The 20,128-nt window shown below is 39.2% G+C and overlaps 1 protein-coding gene across 2 annotated transcripts; it reads left to right on the forward strand.

The window, feature by feature from the left end:
* Positions 1–1,855: 1,855 nt before the first annotated feature.
* On the forward strand, positions 1,856–19,468 carry zmp:0000000760 (collagen alpha-1(XXII) chain). 2 transcript variants are annotated; one of them, XM_054799629.1, is made up of 26 exons: positions 1,856–1,995; positions 2,544–2,667; positions 3,447–3,840; positions 3,918–3,995; positions 4,059–4,154; positions 4,234–4,287; positions 8,772–8,825; positions 8,905–8,958; positions 9,038–9,091; positions 9,165–9,218; positions 10,296–10,349; positions 10,420–10,473; positions 12,116–12,169; positions 12,290–12,334; positions 12,417–12,470; positions 12,600–12,653; positions 12,736–12,789; positions 12,903–12,974; positions 13,043–13,078; positions 14,091–14,135; positions 14,207–14,239; positions 14,326–14,472; positions 15,907–16,083; positions 18,620–18,710; positions 18,830–18,907; positions 19,002–19,468. In XM_054799629.1, the coding sequence occupies exons 1-26, from the start codon at positions 1,986–1,988 to the stop codon at positions 19,217–19,219; spliced, it is 2,238 nt and encodes a 745-aa protein (XP_054655604.1). In that variant the 5' UTR covers positions 1,856–1,985; the 3' UTR covers positions 19,220–19,468. The 2 variants fall into 2 exon arrangements, with proteins under 2 accessions (XP_054655604.1, XP_054655605.1); XM_054799630.1 differs by having other exon boundaries at positions 1,879–1,995; positions 2,497–2,667.
* Positions 19,469–20,128: the final 660 nt, after the last annotated feature.

Here is a 20,128-nt window from a genome sequence, read left to right on the forward strand (position 1 = left end):
TTTTTTAATTTTCTAATATTTGGGGGGGGGGGTGTTGGTGTATTTTTAGTCCAAAAAAAAGAGCACTTTTCAAGGGGCTGGTACCTTATTACTACAGGTTCTACCCTCAAAGTTTGAAAAATTGTGAAAAAAGTGTTCCAGGTATTTAAGTTAATTTTTAAGTCATTTTGGTAATTTATGATTTCGTTTACAATTTTTTTTTTATTTTGTCCTTGCATATTTATTGTCATTAACAATTATTATTGACGATTTAATTAAGACTAATTCTTTGGGTTTTTTTAAATAAATTTGTTGTGTAAAGCTATTTTTTTAATTTTCATATTAAAACAAATTATTCATTTTTTATTATTTAATGTATTAAACTAATTTATTCCATTTTCAGATTTATAATTCTTAAGTACAAATTAATAAAGGTCGACTAGTTGGATTTATGCATAAATGTACTTAACATTAAATTTTTTATATTAACATTTTTATTTTATTTTATCGAGTATTCACTTATTTTATTTTTTGTTCATACTTGGACAAGAACAAGACTTACTGCAGTGGTTTCAATAATAGCATTTTCCGCTTGTTTTATTTCCTTTTTTTCTTCTGGATTTATTTCAAAGTGGGTACCGATCTGCTGTACATTTGTGACCGACCTGTTGGATGGCTATGAATGTAGAAGGTGTGGTCTTGTGTGTTTGGAATGTTTGCTCAGCATCTTGCGTTCAGCTGTGACATACTGCATCTGTCTCCCAGGATGCTGACACACTGGCCCCAGTGAACCCACCACACTAAAGCCACTATGCATTATATGTCTGCTTTTAAGAAGCAGGACAAACACAAGATGCATGCAAAAAAATAGATCTTAAAGAGGTACACTCAGCAAAAGCACTATCAAATATAGTCCACAGCTAATTATAGAGCTGCATGGTGCTATGTCCCACTGTCCTGCATGTGATGAGAGTGTTTGCTTGCAGTGACTGGATATGTAACTGGCCTATGAGAGATGGATGATCCCGTCGGGACCAAAGGTGGAGCGGAGCACAGGGGTTGCGCTGGACTGATCCCCAGAGCTTCCACTTTGACTGGTCCTCCTGTCTGTTGAGTTCAAAGTGTGGCCCAGGATGGCACTTTAGAGTGGGACATCACCTCACAGCCTGAACTGGAATACACCCATCTGCACCCAGAACCTTCTATTTTTATGAATATGTAAGTTATCACATTATCTTACTTCATCTCTCACTTGACTTCATGAAGATAAGATTGGATTTCTAATGAGGGCAAAATATAGATCTTGTTTATGCACCTCCAAAATGTTAAATATGAAAAAACTATCACTAGCGTAAAGATGGTGGTGCACTTTTCAATCAGGATACCCTGATAATAATGTTATAAACTTTCTGTAAATGTTAAAACACAGGAACTACAGGTGAGTGTTGGTCATTTATGCATCTATTTTGGTTGTTACTTTTACAGTAAAACATTTGCAGATGCACTTTTTTATTTCCTTATTGTTGTTTTATTGTGTATTATACAGGCACTTATAGTCCTGGACTTTTCCCAAATCTGAAAATGCCAGCCACAGTGGACATGCTGGTGTTTGCAGCACTATTTCTCATCTTAGGATGCACACAAGGTCAAACATTACCAGGTAAGTTTGTACGCTTTTCTTTTTTGTAACTGTTCACAGCATACATGCTAATGCAGCGCTCAATTATGAGTTATATAAGACAGTGGTCTCCAACCCCCTGGCCGGGCCGTAGGTCATTTGGTACCGGGCCCCACAGAAAGAAAAAATAATTTCGTTTATTTAATTTTTTTATATATTTTATTTTGAAAAGTGGCTGGATTCTCTCTGTTACATCCGTCTCACTTGACGCATGTCCATTGTGCGTGTGCTAACTTTATCTCATGCCGCACAGATAGACTACTACTGTATTTTTTTACCATTTTTCTTTCACCTCATATTTGGTCTCAAATGCTGATACTATGTGGGAATGCATAAAGGTAAGTTTTGATGACTTATTGAGTGCTGATGTGCACATTTGTCTCAAGTTAATTCATGCTAGCGCACTGCCTTTTATCACACATGTCAAACAGTGATGTAATAATCTCTCTGGAAAAACTTGGCTGAAAATTGAACTGGTGAATCGTGGGTCGCCATTCATTTTGTGCTTTTGATGTTATTCCTGTCTTAGTTTTACACAATACATAATAAATAACATAAATTTGTGAGATTTGTGGGAACACAAGCCGGTCCGTGGGTCAAAAAAGGTTGGGGACCACTAATATAAAACACTAAGATGGGTGGAACAGAACACCGTGTGAATGTTGCACTACTAAACAAAGGCCAAAAGGTGTCAGTATTTGTCGTTTTATTGACCACCAGTATGGCGCCTGACTTTTCAGCCCATATACTCACACAAGAGGTCAAAGAGTGCTCATGAAATATAAACATCAAGTGACAGTAGTTAAAAATGCCAAAAATGTCATCTCTAATTGACTTAGGCTCACTGCATGTGTGTGTGTGTGTGTGTGTGTGCTTGTGCTGTGAGATTTTGATCTCCTGGAGGAGTTTCGTGTACCCGAGTCGAGAGGAGTGAAGAGAGTAGATGGCTCTGAACCAGAGGCTGTGGCTTACCGTGTCAACCCTGCCATCCACCTGCAGAAGACCATGAGGTACAACGGTTGGGCGTAAAATACATTGTGGGAGCGAGTGAACACACAAATGCTGCATAAACTTCATTATTTCCTAGGGACATTTTGTGAACCTTAACTTTTTCAGAATTGTCATCTCTGTTCATCAAGTTAGGCTAAAATGGGAAGGCTACACAAAAAGAGACATGAAAATGGACAGTTAAAAATGGCATTTTTGATCCCACAGCAGAAAATAATGCAATCCTTTATGGTAGGTAACATTTCAATTTCAACGACTGACTTTCAATTTTTTATTTGTCCTCCAGAGGGCGCTACTTTCCCCCTTTTTCAAAGCCTACAGCAAAATATCATACTGTGACACTTTTCTTGGACTCCTTTTGGTGCGCCTGACACCGACCACCCCACTCCCAACTCCACCCCCCCAATCCAGCAATCCTGATGCAGATAAGATGAGAATGTGTCTGCATGCCTGTTCTATCGCCGATTGCGTAAAACTGATGCCAGACCAGACCGTTTTGGTTCATCTTTACAAAGTACAGTTTGAAATGAAGCGCTCAAAGCTGGTTGTCACCACATGCTGTTAACTCTGTGGGCCTTCAGAAGCTTTAGTTTTGTAACTGTAGTGTCCGTTGATCGGCCCCGTGAGAGAAACAAAGAATGCTCGTGATTTAAGCTGTCACACAGACGTGATTGAACAAATTAATCAATTATAAGCAGACGATCTCGAGGTCTGTTTCTACTTTTTTAATATTACACCAATAGAAGACTTTCATTACGTTGTGATGACTCTCACACCACAGGGACGTTTACCCAGATGGTCTCCCCTCCGACTATTCTGTCATCGCAACCTTTAAGTTGACCAAAGACGCGATGAAGACGTCCTGGAACCTGTGGCAGGTCAGCGACCCAGAAGGTCGGGAGCAAGTGGGCCTACGTTTCCAGGGGGATGCCCTCTCGCTGGACTTCTTTTATATCAGTCCCGGCGGGAGACAGATGCTAAGGACCTTCCGCGGTGTGGATAAGCTGTTTGATGGCGAGTGGCACAAGTTGGCACTGAGCGTGAAGGGTAGCCAGGTGAAGCTGCTGCTAGACTGTGAGGAGGTCAGTGTGGAGTCCATCGATGAGCCAATGCCGGTCATCCGTCATGGGTACACCTCCATCGTCAAGCGAGCCGCAAGAGATCGCTCTGTTTCAGTATGTCTGTCTCTCTTTTGAAATAATCTAATCCTCCATCCTTGATTGTAGCATGCATGTCACATATCTCATTCCAGGTGGACCTCCAGCAGATGGATGTGTCATGTGACCCGGAGAAAGCCTATTCCGAAGGATGCTGCGAACTCTCTAGTGTGGTGAGTCCTAACACGGCCCTCGCTCTCAGTCTTGTCTCAAACAGTGGTGTCTCATTGCGTCAGTGCGGAGGCTATGCAGAGATTGGTCTGACAGCCGGTAGAGCATCTTGCAAATGCATGCACGGACAGCCGGGCATTCAGGGACGTCCAGGGCCACAGGTGAGTACGAACGTGTAATGAAAACTGTATGAATACAACACCAATAAGACATTGAAACATGTTGTTTTTTCTTGCACAGGGTCACAGAGGTCTTACCGGAGAGCCCGGAGATAGAGGAAGACAAGGAAACTGGGTAAGTGAATGCAGTGCTGCATAACTAAGGGTTAAAGCGACTGGTGGGTGTATGTCACCATAAAAGTTAAGTCTTGAGATGACAGTGAAGCTGTGGAAAATAGCACAGCAGAGACACCGTAGAGTGGAAACAGGCATGGAACCAGAAGCACTTAGGGATAGTAAACGCGTGGTAGATAAAACACTCGTGTCCGCCCTGTAGTCGATTCAGGAAGAAGTCAAGATCAAACCGGACCAACACAGATGTGACGATAAATTTGAAACCTGAGTCTCAGGTGTACATCAATGTGATTCATCACCAACTGGAAGGTTGTGCATTTTGGAGGGAACAGAGCCAAAGGTACTTAATGTCTGCAGGACATTCTCCAAAAAGTTAAGCACCGTATTGTGTTCAAAACTGGGTGGGAACACAGTGGACAGACTATGTTTATTCGCCATAACGATGCTAGATTCCACCAACCATCCACCCAACACGGGATGCCTTAACTTCCCTATCACTGGTCAACTCCTCTCGTCCCACCATAGGTATACTGAGGTGTTATCGGACCTGCTGTGGGTCGTAGCCCCTCCAGCAAGTCATAGGTCTACCCCTGGTTGGACATGCCAGGAACTCCTTTCCATGGATGCGTCCAGAAGGCATCCAAAACACCGCATTGATGCAAATATAAAATGACCCTGAATATAAGACAGCTCCTCTTTTTCAAGACCTGTTTTGGGAAAAATGTTTTTAAGACAACATCAACGACTACATTAATTGCCTTAAAAGAAAAAATGTTTTCAATATCTGTTAAATAAAACCAATTAAAACGGTTGCATTTCTTAGCTGCTCATTTTATGACTCTGCTTCATTCATCATCGTCTTAAAATTAGCATCATATATTTTCCTTAGTTGTTTGCTAACTTACCCAACCTTTGGGACACTTTTCCGCGGGACTTGTCCGTTCACCCACTTTTCATTTGACAATTTCTGACACGGCAGAAATCCAACTTTCGTTCATTGTTACCCCTGTACCCAAGACCGGGGCTTCCCAAACTGTGGGTTAGGACCGAAAATGGGGCGTAGGTCACTTCGCATTGGGTTGTGGACCATGATCCGTGCTTGTTTTAGTAAAAATAATGGTTTCTGTGTTTTTTAAAATCAGTTTATTATCAGTATATTAGTGAATATGTCCATGTTATGGTAATACATTATATATTTGAATATGTTTGGGCTCCACTGAGGAAACAAATACAGTCAAATTTGTCTATAGCGGCCACTAAAGGGAGACGGCAAAAGTGGCCGCTATAGGCAGGTGGTCGTTATAGACGGGTTGGCAGCCATTTTCAATTTGTGCACACACATATTAACATGTCTGTGATTAGAAGCTTGTTGTCTTTCCAGATACATGTAATTATACTGTTACATGTTGACCAGTAGAGGGCACTGTGGGACTGCGGATAAAAGTTGTAAAGCACTACTAGGTTAATAAACCGCTGTTAATAAAGCCATTAAAGTGCATCGGCGACGTGAGTCTCTCCTTCCCCACAACAAGGGGCATTACAGTATTGACCAGTGCACATTGTCTCACACCAGGAAGTAAACGGTGTCACTGTCTGTGTCACTGCAACAAGCTCCAAAGAAGACAGCTTTTTTTATGTCGAACAACTGACAGTTTGTGTGGATCTTGTGAATGATTGTGACTGAGCTAGGACTCAGGAGTTAAAGTCTACACACGACGGCTTCATTGCTTAAAAAACAAAACTTTTTCGTGCATGAAGCTTCTGGCCGCTATATGCGGTCAGATATTGACCAAGGGATACAAAATGGGTGGCCGCTGGCTGCGGTAGACAGGTGACCACTATACACAGGGTCTATAACACGCAAATTTTCTGCAGGGGATTTTTCAGCGGCCGCTATAGGCAAGTGGCTGTTCTATACAGGTGGCCGCTAAGACAGGTTTGACTGTATGTTATTTGGGTCTTGAGCTGAAAAATCTTGGGAAACCCTTCGCTACACGACTGATGAAGCCTGACCAGACTTGAATCGGAACAGATCTTCCCCTAGACTGTCCGATACAGTGGTCACATTAGTCTACCACTATTCTGCCGTGATTTAAATCAATTTGGTCTTATTGACATGATGATACGACAACCCTGAATATAATACAAGTGACTCTTTTTCAAGATCCATTTTTGGAAAAACCTTTTTAAGACAAAGCTAACTTGCTAACTGGCAAGCCTCCACTGTTTGTGAGTGTGTTTCTGTGTGACTGCTGCAACTCTCCAGGTCACTAGCATGTTTTGTATTTAGGGCAATGCGGTATTTCTACAGGATTAATTCATCCCTTTTTATTATAGCATGTCTCCAGCCATGTTTGTGCAGTACGGCGCGCTCTATTCACCTCATCCTTAAGTATGTCACTATGGAAGATTCTTCATGGTACTGGAAAATAGGCCAGTCTATAGTGCTTAGGTTCTTGCTCAATTTCCTACTAAATTCTCCTGAGAACATGCTGATACCTACCCCAGACATGGAAGCCAGTCTGCCAAGACCCCCTTGAGTCTCTAATGACACCATGTCTGCTTTAGTAGAGTGTGAAATTTGGCACATTGCGCTTCAGAACTGCTTTGGCTCACGGGGAACTGAACACATTTAAATTCCTTGCTCCTTGATGCTTTGCAGTCGCTGTGAAGTCGAAGCAGACCTAATGAACTGGTTTTTTTTTATTAGTAGAGTTTAATTTGGGGGCTCTCCACCAGACCTCAAGAAGGCTTTTGGAGAAAATGTGAAACTACAAAGAAATCACCTTGTATTGCGGCATTGTAAGCGAACTTGAATGCATTTAGTCAAGGAAAATCCCCCACACTGCCTAGTACAGTATGTCCGCCTACACAGATCACAATTCCAGAGCCATTCATGCCACATTCTCTTCTCCTGACTTTTCAGCTGGAGGACATTTGGGAGTAAACATGTGTCTTTTGTAACAAGTTGAATCACAGGGACCCAACATGTTTATCTCTTCCTGTGCTTGCATCTGAGGAGGCGCTTTCCTGGCACACATTTAGGCACCATCCAATCCCTTGTGGTGGGTGGTCTTTTTTTAAGCTCACCCTAGCTATACGGCGGTAGAAATGCCTTAAAGTTCACGGTCTTGCCTGTCTCCATACTGTCGGCCATCTCTGTGGTTAAAAAGGGTCCGCGTTCTGGCCCCTGTTTGTTGATCCAGAGCAACACTTTTCCTTTTACTTCTGAGGTGGTTAGCATCTGTCTAAACAATAGCGCTCCATTTAGTTGCATTTATGATTGCTGTGTGTATATACAGAGTGAGTGTGGAATATTCTAGTGTACATTTTCCACTAATGTGACTAATATGACATTGACTAAAAGGCCAGAGGAGCTGGATAAGATATCACTCTGACATCTGTCTGCTCAAGGGGTGTCCAAACTTTTTCCATCGAGCGCCACATAGGATTTAAGGGCCACTTTGATATGCATATATTTCACATATACATATATTTCCAGAAAAAAACAGCATGTCAGCTTTGTGATATAGGTGAAAAAATGTATTATTAGAATAGACTTGTCTCTTTTTGCTGTTGTTTTCTTTTTTAGTTTTCCAAATATGTCACCGTTCTTGTTAAATAATCTTTGCAAATGTTCTTCTCATAATATGATGACTTTATTCCCATAATATTGGACTTAAGTAATCAAATTTTTCCCCTATGTAATTTTCCCAAAATGACAACATCAAACGTGTTTTGTTTGTTTCTCGTAATATTATGGCTTAAAAAAATAACATGTTTTTCTTTAATATTTCAACTCTTTGCTACTAAAATTATTTTCCTCATAACATTGCGAGTTTATTCTCATAAAATTGCAACTTTTTTTTCTCGCTTGAATGCAACTTTTTTTCGTACCATTTTGACAATTACAGCTGTTTTTCTGCTGCTGTTTCTCCCCCAACTATTTATAACTCTCTTCTTGCAAATGTCTTCTCACAATTATGACTTTTCCCCCTATAATATTTTGACTTCATTCTCGTAACATTATAACTTTTTCCGCAACATAATTTTCTAAAAAAATACAACTTTATTGGTTGTTTTGTTTGTTTCTCCTAATATTACAATTAAAAAATATATTTTTTGAATTCAAGAAATAACTAAAAAACACAAAGGTGGTGTCTTTGTTGATCTCACTGCCACATCGCGACTGTCAACACAAGGTAAAAATAGCCTTAAATGTTCATTTATCTCTCATTCATAATTTTTATGTTTTTGTATGCATTTTGAATGCATGTAAAACTGCAATCGCGAAACTGCACGATACTGTACATACAGTATTTCTATTTTATAAAGTTATTTATTAAAGTTATTAGCACATCTTTCAGTGAAAACTGATATATTTTGTGTTCAAATTGTCTAAAGTGTTCTCACAAAGCAAAATTTCTTCCACTTGTGATGCTGTCAAAAATTTGCTTGGTGATTCCCCGACAACTTGTCTTGCAGGGCATCAGGGGAAACACGGGAGACTACGGCCACATCGGTGAGCCGGGCCATAAGGTAAGCTGCATTTTCACACCGCTAGCAGGTGATGTTTGCGTTTATTCATTATTGACAACTCACATTGCATCGTCCTCAGGGTGAAATGGGAAGCAAAGGCGAAAAAGGAATGAGGGGACTCTGGGGCCCTGTGGTAACGGATTTATCTATCATGAGCATTCCCACTATTTTATAATCCAATGTTTTAGAATACAAATATGTTTTCTTAACAGGGAGAGCGAGGTACTAAGGGACTGAAGGGACTAAAAGGGGCAGCAGGCTTCAAGGTGAATATGCGCATTCTAATGCAACATTGGATTCAAATGCTTTATAATGACACTTTGTGACTGCCATTGAAAGGGTGTTCGTGGAGCCCCAGGAGACATTGGAAATACTGGGAGGCTTGGACAAGTGGTGAGTTCAAACATCCTGTATTTACCTTAACTTTAACATATACTGTACTTTAAAAGAAAACACATTAAAGGTCACATATTAAACTTTATTTCAACTATTTTAACTCTGTCTCTGAGGTGTAATGGATGCGTGTTGGCAAAAATCTACGTATGATGACGGAATGTAAGACAGTTTGAAAGTGCTTTTAGGAGTACTGGTTTTAATGCCGGCTTTAATATGCTAATGAGCTGTGTTTGTCTCGGAGTGTGTGTCTCCAAGAAGCGACATTGTTTACTTTATCCGTGTTTTACATTTATGGTTAGATATTATATAGTCTTTTTTTTAATTTATTTATTTATTTATTTATTTATTTATTTATTTATTTATTTTTATTATTATTATTATTTTAATTTTTTAATTAAAAAACATTTTTTATTTTTTTATATAGATATTTTTCTATATATATTTTTAATATATATAGATATTATATAGTCTAATGGCTCGGTGCATTTCAGTCAAATTGCTTCTCATAGTGGCCTTTATAATACACACACTCACCCTCCATGATATACCCTCCATGAGTCACTTACATATGACTCATGGAATGATACTGGGAAACACACGAGAGCTGCATTGTTCTCACACCAGCTTAACACTCACTTTCACACAAACTTAAGTTTGACTTTCAAGAGGGGCGTGGCAACTCTGTTGCTCTTGTTTTTCAATCCAGTTTGAAAATGGTCTGATCATTGACTACTTCTCCGACAGCAACGTGATCCAAATAACCAGGAAGAAAAGAAATAGCCATTAAACAGTCAAACCTTTAGTTTTTAAACTTCCCAATTTTTGTATGATTTGGTTTTCGATTAAAATTTTCACCAAATTTTTGCATTAGTTCTGTCTCAAACACTATCTTGGTTATTGTACAATATTGCACATAAGTGGGACAGGAGGACACAAAAATTAGCTGTAGGGACACATATGTAAAAAGTACATTTAGTATAATAGGGGACTTTTAAAAGAACAAACATGAATAATATGTATGTAAAATAGCTTACAGCATTTTACTGTTTGTCACTTTGCTCTTCCTCTGTAAAGGGCGCTAAAGGTGAAAGAGGATATGAAGGAATTGATGGCTATCAAGGAGTAAAGGTAAACATCATTTCCCTGTTAGCATTCTTATTTAGCTATTTTTAAAAAACATATTTTATTCCATTTACAGGGTGAGAAAGGGAGCACTGGTCCGGAAGGGAACCCTGGCCCGCGAGGAACGACGGTGGGTACAAATCAAGACACACATTTTTGTTGAAAACCCTCTCGTTTGAAACCCTGTAAAACATTTCTTATGTGGAAAATGTCCGGAATAGAGTTTTTGACTAATGTGCCGTCGCCACAAACACTGTGTAAGCCACAGTGGGTTACTAAAATGAGAGCCTCGGTGACAGTGATAAACACCATTATGTCGTGTCTTACTTTAGAGAAGAAAATGAATTGTCATTATTCTAGAAGTTTGAGATACAGGTTGACCTACCATCTTAGGATAGGAGGCCACTGTTACATTTCTCTATTCTCAGACGCTAAGTAGCTTAGCTTGGCATCAATACAGCTAGCCTGATTCAAATGTCACAAAAAAGGTGTATTAGTCCTTCTAACCTGTACTTATTCTTTGGAGATTTTGTTTTAGCAATGCTAATGCTAAAATGGAGCATAATTTAACATAACACCAAAAAAAACCCCCCAGTAAAATATGACATGACTGACATGACAATTTTCCTTTTTCGTCAATCGAAGCGATGCAACACACTGCTAAGATAACTTCCACTACCCGTACAATCAATGTTACCAGATGGGAAATGACAAATTATTGTACCAGAAGCTTAAAATTGTTGTGTTTTGAGAAAAAAATTATTGTAAATACAACATTTGACATTGTTCAGGACCATTTGCTACAGTACAGCATTTCGACAGACGGTGCACATTCTAGTTTAAATAATGCTGTTTTACCTTTAAATAATTTCAAGCACTGTTTTTGCCACTGGCAAAACAGCACCCCCAAGAGGCATGCGAGACAATGCGCAACATCATCATTCAAATCAGCAATAAAAGCTTGTTTTTCCGGCGATCAAGTCTGGTGCTTGTGTGTCTCACCGAGCATTACAGTAAGATTACTGACACCTAGTGACCAGTGTAGAGTACTACATATCACGTCTTTGAATGAGTCTTCTGAATGCCTTATATGTGTATTTTAGTTTATTTAGCCATTTTGACGCTTGAAAATGCTTAATTTATGCAAAAAAAATGTAACAGTTGCTTAAATATGTATATTTTAATATACAGTAAATATATAAATATATAAAATTTGGCCGCACGGTGGTCTAGTGGTTAGCACATTGGCCAATACAGGAACAGCCTGGAGATCGGGAAGACCTGGGTCGTTTCTCCCCTGGGCATATCTGTGTGGAGTTTGCATGTTCTCCCCGTGTGCGCGTGGGTTTTCTCCGGGCACTCCGGCTTCCTCCCACATTCCCAAAAACATGCAGGTGAGGTTAATTGGCGACTCTAAATTGTCCATAGGACTCACTCCCATAGGACACACTCCATGAATGTGAGTGTGAATGGTTGTTTGTCTATATGTGCCCTGCGATTGGCTGGCGACCAGTCCTGTGTGTACCCCGCCTGTTGCCCGAAGTCAGCTGGGATAGGCTCCAGCATGCCCCCGCGACCCTAATGAGGATATAAAATTTGCTGAAATTAAACAAACAAAACTAATAATAGCACCACAAACCACAAACCAGCAATGATTTATTATTGAATTCATTAAAGAATATAAAGACCCTACATTGTTATTTGTTATACACTAAAACAACAACAAAATGTGACACGTAGCCTAAATCTCTTTGGTGCCAAATGTTTGACAGGGCATTGTGGGAGATCCAGGAGAGCGAGGGGCCGCAGGACAGAAGGGGAAGCCCGTACGTATACCACCATTAAAACCTGAAATGTTTTAATACGTGTCCTATTTGCATTTGAGGTTCACATACACTTCTTGCACTACTGCAAAGTTCTATTCATAGTTTTATTGTCTAATGTAGGGTATCACGGGACGTCGCGGTAAAGCTGGCACCACTGGACAAAAGGTGACGACACCCTCACAGCCCCATTTCCACTGAACAATCCCTCGTTTACTTTATACTAATACATAAAGCAACATTTCCACAGGGCATTGTTGGAGATCCTGGAACACCAGGTAGAGATGGAGACCCTGGAATAGAGGTACCGTATGTTGCTCATTTTTTGGTCTGGGTTGCATGAATACGGACCGATTTTTATACTTTTTGATGCCTTCTTTTACAATATATGCATTCTAACAAAATATTGTTCTCATTGTAAATGCCGCCCCAGGCTTATCAAGGACCACAAGGTCATCGTGGAAAACTGGGACAAGGTGGCAGAAAGGTAACCCAGATGTTGTTGAAAATGCTCCATACGTTGTGTTACATTTTGGTAGCTTCATTCGTTGTGTGTGCATCTTTGCCAGGGGGAGAAAGGTTCTCTGGGGACACCGGGAGAAATGGGCCCCCAAGGTCGAACTGTAAGTTGGAATCATTGAAGAAAAGAATTTTGTATTATTTTACATTTTCAGTAGAATGAATTAATGAAGCAAGCAGTCCCTTAGATAAGTTTAACAAATGTTTTACTCTCGAGGGCCCAAGAGGTTACAAAGGCTCTGCAGGGAAACCAGGCAGACCCGGATTCATTGGACCACCAGGACCTAATGTAAGACTAAAAGTTTAAAAGTGGAACGTCACAACTAAATGCCGTTCAAATGTGTCATTTGTTCACAGGGACATGTGGGAGTGGTCGGAAAACAAGGAAGCAAGGTACTGTCTCACATGTGATAACTGACGTCCAATCCAGCTATGCATTTACCGTTACAATGGCTTTTTCTTTCCAATTTTCAACTTTTCGATAATTTATTTAATATATGATTAAGCACCTTTATAAGGCAGAACAGACCACACCAGTAGTGCAATATGAATCTACTCAGATTTACAGTAAGACTTATTAGAAGCATGTTTCCTAGTAATGTATGACTTTATTCTTGTAAAAAAAAAAATTATTGTAATATTACATATTTAATCTCATAATATTACAACTTTATTCTAGCCAAATTACAAATGGTTCCTAATAATATGTGACTTTATTATTACGTTTTCAAATACAAACTACAACTGTTTTCTAGTGTACAGTCATCCCTCGCCACATCTCCGTTTGAATTTTGCGGCTTCACTTTATCACGTTTAAAAAATGTATATATTAATGAATAAATCATGCTGTTTCATGGTTGAATATGGCCTATTATTAGTAAAAAAAAAAAAAAAAAAGTTTTATTTAAGCACATTTTATGTATTTTTTGCCTAAATTTCAGACATGTTGAATTGCGCCAATGTAACCATTTGATGTTCCTTCATGTAACTTGTTAAGCAAGTCTGAAACAAATAAAAAAAAACATAGCACACCATAAAAAGGCTAAATAAAAGCAAAATACAAACACTGCATTCAGAAGCATGCAAAATGCAGAAGCACTAAGAAGTAGTCTGCCTGGGCCTGGCTATCATCTTCCCACCGGTTAGTAATGATAACTTTGAATATACAAAATAAACAGAACAAGTTAAAATAATCTTTTTTTGCATTCACCGTACATCTCATATATTGGAAGCACTCTCCCCTCCTGCCAAGTATTAATAATAACTGCCACAATGTACATTATAGATAAACACTAATCACAAACAAACACTATGACTCGGACCCAAGCAAACGAATGCATGACAAAACATACACAATCCGCTCTTGCAAATGCACAATTACAATTCCTGATATTTTTCTGAACAGGGTGACACAGGAATCCCAGGAATTCAAGGAGTCAAAGGTGCACTGGTAAATATTCCATCATCTTTTTGTTCTCTCCATCGTCATTCCCTCACCAAGTTTTCTTGGCTTTTTTAAAGGGAGAAAAAGGTGTCAGGGGGCCAAAAGGAAGGGTGAGTCCCAATGTGTTATTACTGGATCTTCACTTAAGCTTAACTTCACTTAGTGACACTGCTAATGGTGTCAACCTGCTGTCTAGGTTGGAGACAGAGGGGAGCAGGGTCCCCAGGGAGGACGGGGGAAACGCGGCCCGGCTGGCCCAGACGGACGCTCGGGTCCCGTGGGAGTCAAAGGAGTGCGAGGTGAAGGAGGACCGGATGGATTTCAAGGGCCCGCAGGACCACCAGTATGTAAAAAACAAGCCTGTTCATGGTTGTTTGTTACCTTGAACTCTTAATATGTTGGTGCGATTGTATTACACTGGATGTTATCTTACTATTTTATCTCATGTGTAAGCCTGTCCCGATAATCGATAAATCGATTAGTCAAACGATTAAAAAAAAATTAATTTGATCATTTTGCCGCCTCGATAAATTGACGTATGCATGCATGCCTCTTTGTTTTTTTTGTCTCTCTGTTCCACACAGGCTGGATGACAAGAGGGTTCACTTTGCATGTATCTGTGCGCATTGTTTCTATAGTGGAATGAACGGAGAGAGTGAGCCCTCCTCTCATTCAGCTTCCAATATGTGGAGGCAGGGCTACTAGTGACTTGATACACAGACAGAGAGCTAGCAGTTAGCAAGCAAACGCTAATATGAATGAAGGCACAAAAGCTATGGTTTCTAAGCCGAATGCTAAAGCTCCAATGTGGCGGTGCAGCAGAGCCTTCGTCCCGACAGTCATCGCTTACTGGGTCGTTTGATGGGCAAAGTAAATCTAAAACGAAACAGCTCAAAATGGTGCACGCTCACAGACGGTGTTGCTCGCTACATTGCAAAAGAAATGCAAACTTTCAATATGATTATCATTTTGCCAACATTTCAGGACATGGTAGATATATTTCACAGACAGTACGAATTGCCTGGGAGAACCTACACATGTACATGTCACAAACAGCAATTCCTGAACTGTGTAACCAAGTGAAAAACGACGCATTGAAGGACAATCAGCAACATTGCATTTTATTCCGCCACTACAGATGCGTGTGTGTGGTTTTTATTTGAGTGTTTTTTTTCTTAACAGAGACACGGTCTTGTATTGTTATGGGTTATTATTATGGGATATTATTATTATTATGGGTTATTATTGTGATTTTTATTGAAGTGCAATTTTTGCTACATTTTTGTCAGTTTATTATGTTGTTTCTTTAATTTATTGAAACACTCTTCAGATTCGATGTTAAATATGATGCACTGTCATTATTTTGCCATATCATTAATGAAAAATTGTTTCAAAAAATGTTGTCAATAGAATCGATTATCGACAATAATTTGTAGGATAAATATCATCCAGCAAAATTTGTTACTGTGACAGGCCTACTCATGTGTGCTTACAATGGCTGTGCGAAGCAACATCATCACTTGTACAAATGGCTGTTACAATTGTTGGCGTCACGAGCAATTTGTAAAAAGATTCTCATCCGTCAAGACTGTCAGCCAAGCCATCAGTCAGTACGTAAAAATCTATAATGGGTCTTTAATGGGAAATACTATTGGCCTCATTTGTTGTTGGGGTTTCCTCGGAACGGCTGCCGTCACTCTCTGCTGGAATATTCATCCCCCATGTTTCAGAGGTGTGCGACTTCCTGTGATGGATGTGCTAATGATTCGTTACACAGGGTCCAGCCCTGCCGGCTCAACATGTGATTGAGGTTTGTAAGAAAGTGGTGCTGGAGCAGATGTCCACCTTCGCCAACTCAGTCAAGAGGACGTGCGCCGCAGTGTGTCCTCTCTATGGAGACGTTCCCATGGGTGCTCCCGGTCCACCCGGACAGAAAGGCCCACCTGGACCTCCTGTGAGTTGTAACAGTTTACACATCCTTAGCCTAAACACTCTACCAGAGTTCATTCCCCATACATTGTTCACTTCTGTGCAACACATTGCACATGTCTGGACTAAGTCAGCTGGAGTATCTGGCAGAAAAACTAGCAATGAAAACATACTGAATTTCCACGTCGCCACGAGGACAAACATGGAGTCGCACGGTAGACGCCTGGTATGTGTTGAATGTTTTTTGGAGTTTCGGCAGCTGTCAAATCCTTTCCATATTGTTATTCCGCACAGTAGCAGTTTACGTTCCACGACATTGTCTATCGCCATGATTCTTATGACCACGAATCAGTGAGTGTTCGCCCACAATGGTAAGAAAAAAATGGACAATTAAAAAGTAAATTGGTAATGGTTTCATTTATTTCGAGCATACATTAAGTTTACATTGAATGCTTCATGTTACAATTCGCAATCCCACATGTCCGAAAGGAGGAGGAGTAGGAAGAAGCAGAGTTTATTTGCAAACAACAAACAAACAAACAAAAAAGTTCTTCCCTTTTCCCATGTTGTTGTCTGGATCCACTTCCACGTCTTCCTGTCCTGCCGTCTTTCGTGTTGGACTGTGAGTGTCATTGAGTGTCGATACATGGCTTCCTAATTTTAGGAACTTTGTTGAGCAGGCTCTTGCAATGATGATATCACAAGTAAAATGTTATTGAATGCAATGCTTCTAACTGCATGGTTCTTTCTTGTGGGTTGTGTCCACCATTTTCCTTGTTGTCATGGTAATATGATCTTTAATATGAATCCAGATCGGTGATATCTTAGACAACAAGCAGTCTCGCTTCGACTGGTCCTCCATTTCGCTTGATGTAGATTTTGCCTTTGGTGCTCCAAGTGCTTTGTATCCTTCCCTGTCTTGTGCTTTCTTGGTGATGTCAGCATTGGGTTTTGTCAGATGCTCATTCATGCAGACGTTTGTACCTTTCAGCTTCCTTCCCTGTTTCAGCGGTGCAGTTTTAAATTCCCTGATGGTGAACTTACGATGATGACAGGCGTGGTGTTGCTTCTGCCATATAGTGGGATGCAAGTGTCGAGTTAGTAGTAGTCATGGGAATATCAATTCTATAACAATATGAGCTGCGACTGGCTGGCGACCAGTCCAGGGTGTACCCCGCCTCTTGCCCGAAGTCAGCTGGGATAGGCTCCAGTATGCCCCTGCGACCCTGGTGAGGATAAGCAGCATAGAAGATGGATGGATGGATGGATGGATATTATCACAACTTTATGCTCATAAAATTGTTTTTAGGTATTATGACTTTTTTCTAGTAATATTAAAACCTGAAATAAAATCTCGAGTTTTTCTATTAATGTTATTATTATTATTATTATTATTATTATTTTTCTTGTAATATTAGAACTTTGATCGGTACATTTTGTATGCCGCTTATCCTCATTAGGGTATGCTGGAGCCTATAGCACCTGACTTTGGGTGAGAGGCGGGGTACACCCTGGACTGGTTGCCAGCCAATCGCAGGGCACATATATATTATAATTTTTTTCTAGTAATATTAAAATCTCCTTAAATAAAATCTGCAGTTTTTCTATTAATATTAAGAATGTACAGCTTTTTCCTAGCAATATTACAATGTTAATTTTATAATACAGTATGTGTCAAAATTATGCTTTTTTTTTGCAATATTATGACTTTATATAACTTTATGTATTTATATTTATTATATATTTATACAACTTTGTTCTTGCAAAAAAATGTGCCTCATAATATTTTGACTTGATTCTCAGAATATGACAACTTTATTCTCGTTTAAAAAAATCATGTAATATTACATCTTTGTAATACATCTTTATTCTAGTATTATCACAATTTTATGTTTCGAAAATTACAGTTTTTTTCTTGTAATATTATGATTTTTTTAATAATAATATTACAATCTCCTTAAATAAAATCTTAAATAAAAGCTTTTCTATTGATATAAGAATAACTTCCGCATGGGTGGATAGGATGGATTGATACTTCATTCATCTCCAAGAGACATTTGGTTTTCTTAGTACTGTAATAACATAATATAATATAATATAATAATATCACTTTATTCTTACTAAATAATTCTTTTGGTCACAGTATTATGATTTTATTCTTTGAATATAAGCACTGTTTTTTCCCCCTAAAATATTACACATTACACATATTTTCTCTCATAAAAATTAAAAACGTTTCTCGTAACGTTTCCACTTTGTTGTCGTAATATTACAACTCTTTTTTTGTAAAATTTGGCCTTTTTTTATGTAATCCTGTTTCAAATGAATTATTGTAGTATTGTGGTGCAAATACGCTTTTATATTCTCTACTATTCTGTAATATTTTGTGTGCCAAAACTAGACCAGCGACAGATCACATTTTTTACATTATGAAGACGCAAAACAGCTAAATTCATATTTGGAGCGCAGGATCGTTCAGACAAACACAAAAAACAAGATTTACACAGAACACATATATTAAAAGGTGAATGTTGTGTTTTTCATTTTTATGATGTTATCAGGGTGATACTGGCAGAAACGGCGATACTGGAGAAGTTGGCCTGCCAGGATTTTACGGTGAAGCCGGAGATCCAGGCCAGCAGGGAGTGACAGGTGTGACAATACTAGCGTGGCTGTGGATAGACTCATGAAGTCACAAAATTCATGAACACATTGGTGCTTCTTCTGATCAGTCTGCTGGTGTTTAAAGAAATGTGTGCGTGTGTATACAGGTGACAGAGGAGAGCAAGGTGATAAAGGAGCCAAGGGCCACGGCCTACCCGGATACACCGGGGAGCAGGGAAAAATGGGTAAAATTAAATCACAAGCTTGCTTAATATTCTTTATAATCGCTAAAAGGGAGCCACAACCTCATTTACATGAGTCATGATATGTCAATCACAGGTCAGCGTGGACGTCCTGGCCGGGTCTTTAACGGCCAACCAGGCAATTCCGGTGAGCGTGGTCACGTGGGCCTGCCTGGAGTCAGGGGCCACCCTGGTCTCAGAGGGCCACCCGGTGTGTGCCTCACCTCTGGGTGTGCTCAGCTCACTGCTACAACTCCAGCACCCCGGCCAGCACCTCAGGCTGCACCCCCTCGAAGATTGAGGAACCGCCAGTAGTAGAAAAAGTGGACTGAGGGAATATTGAAAGGACCGAAAGGTGTTGGATTCAATCTTATGTTCATATGTTTTCAGTCATAAAAATGTATTTTTTCATGTAAATATTCCTGCTAACTGAGACTCAGATACCGAACAAATGAACACCCAATAAACAGCAATGTGGTGTGGCAATTTATGTATAAAAATGCAATCTTTATTTGATAGTCTTATTTAAGTGATTTCACAATCTGAGTTTTCACATCTGTTCTTTATAATAAAAATCAAAAAAATTGGATTGACTTTTGTGATCAGACTGATATTTATTTCTAATTTGGTTCAGTTTCAGAATACACACACGTTCAAATTGAGGAAACACTGAAAACTATTTTAAATTATATATATATATATATATATATATATATATATATATATATATATATATATATATATTTTTAAAAAGGTGCGCCAGTTTCGCAACAAAATCAATAATGATTTTTAAAATAGAGATAATTATTTGAAAAATCTAATAACAATAATAAAGATAACAATGACATTTATTTTAAACCACCATCAAATTTGAGAATATAAAAGAACTTATTTTTACTTCAGTCTTGGAGTCCAAATGTATGCGCATGTTAAAGCCCCAATGTGGGGGGGCTTTATTCTATATATTCTATAAAAATGTGCTTTATTCAATTTAAAAGAAGACCTGCCATGACCAGTAGTATCTGACAAAGCTTTCAACACCCACGGAACATGCAAGCATGCAAAGCAACCACCTGTGCCACAGCTGTCCACACATTGTGTCCAGTAAGATTAACAGCACCCCCAAAAAACATTAGTGCCAGAACAGCATGCAGCGCTATCTGCCTATATCATTTACCATAAAGTGCATACAATATCACTTCTACCAACACAGCTTTCCAAAAA

Source organism: Dunckerocampus dactyliophorus, chromosome 14, assembly GCF_027744805.1.
Source record: "Dunckerocampus dactyliophorus isolate RoL2022-P2 chromosome 14, RoL_Ddac_1.1, whole genome shotgun sequence".
Classification (NCBI taxonomy): Eukaryota; Metazoa; Chordata; class Actinopteri; order Syngnathiformes; family Syngnathidae; genus Dunckerocampus; species Dunckerocampus dactyliophorus.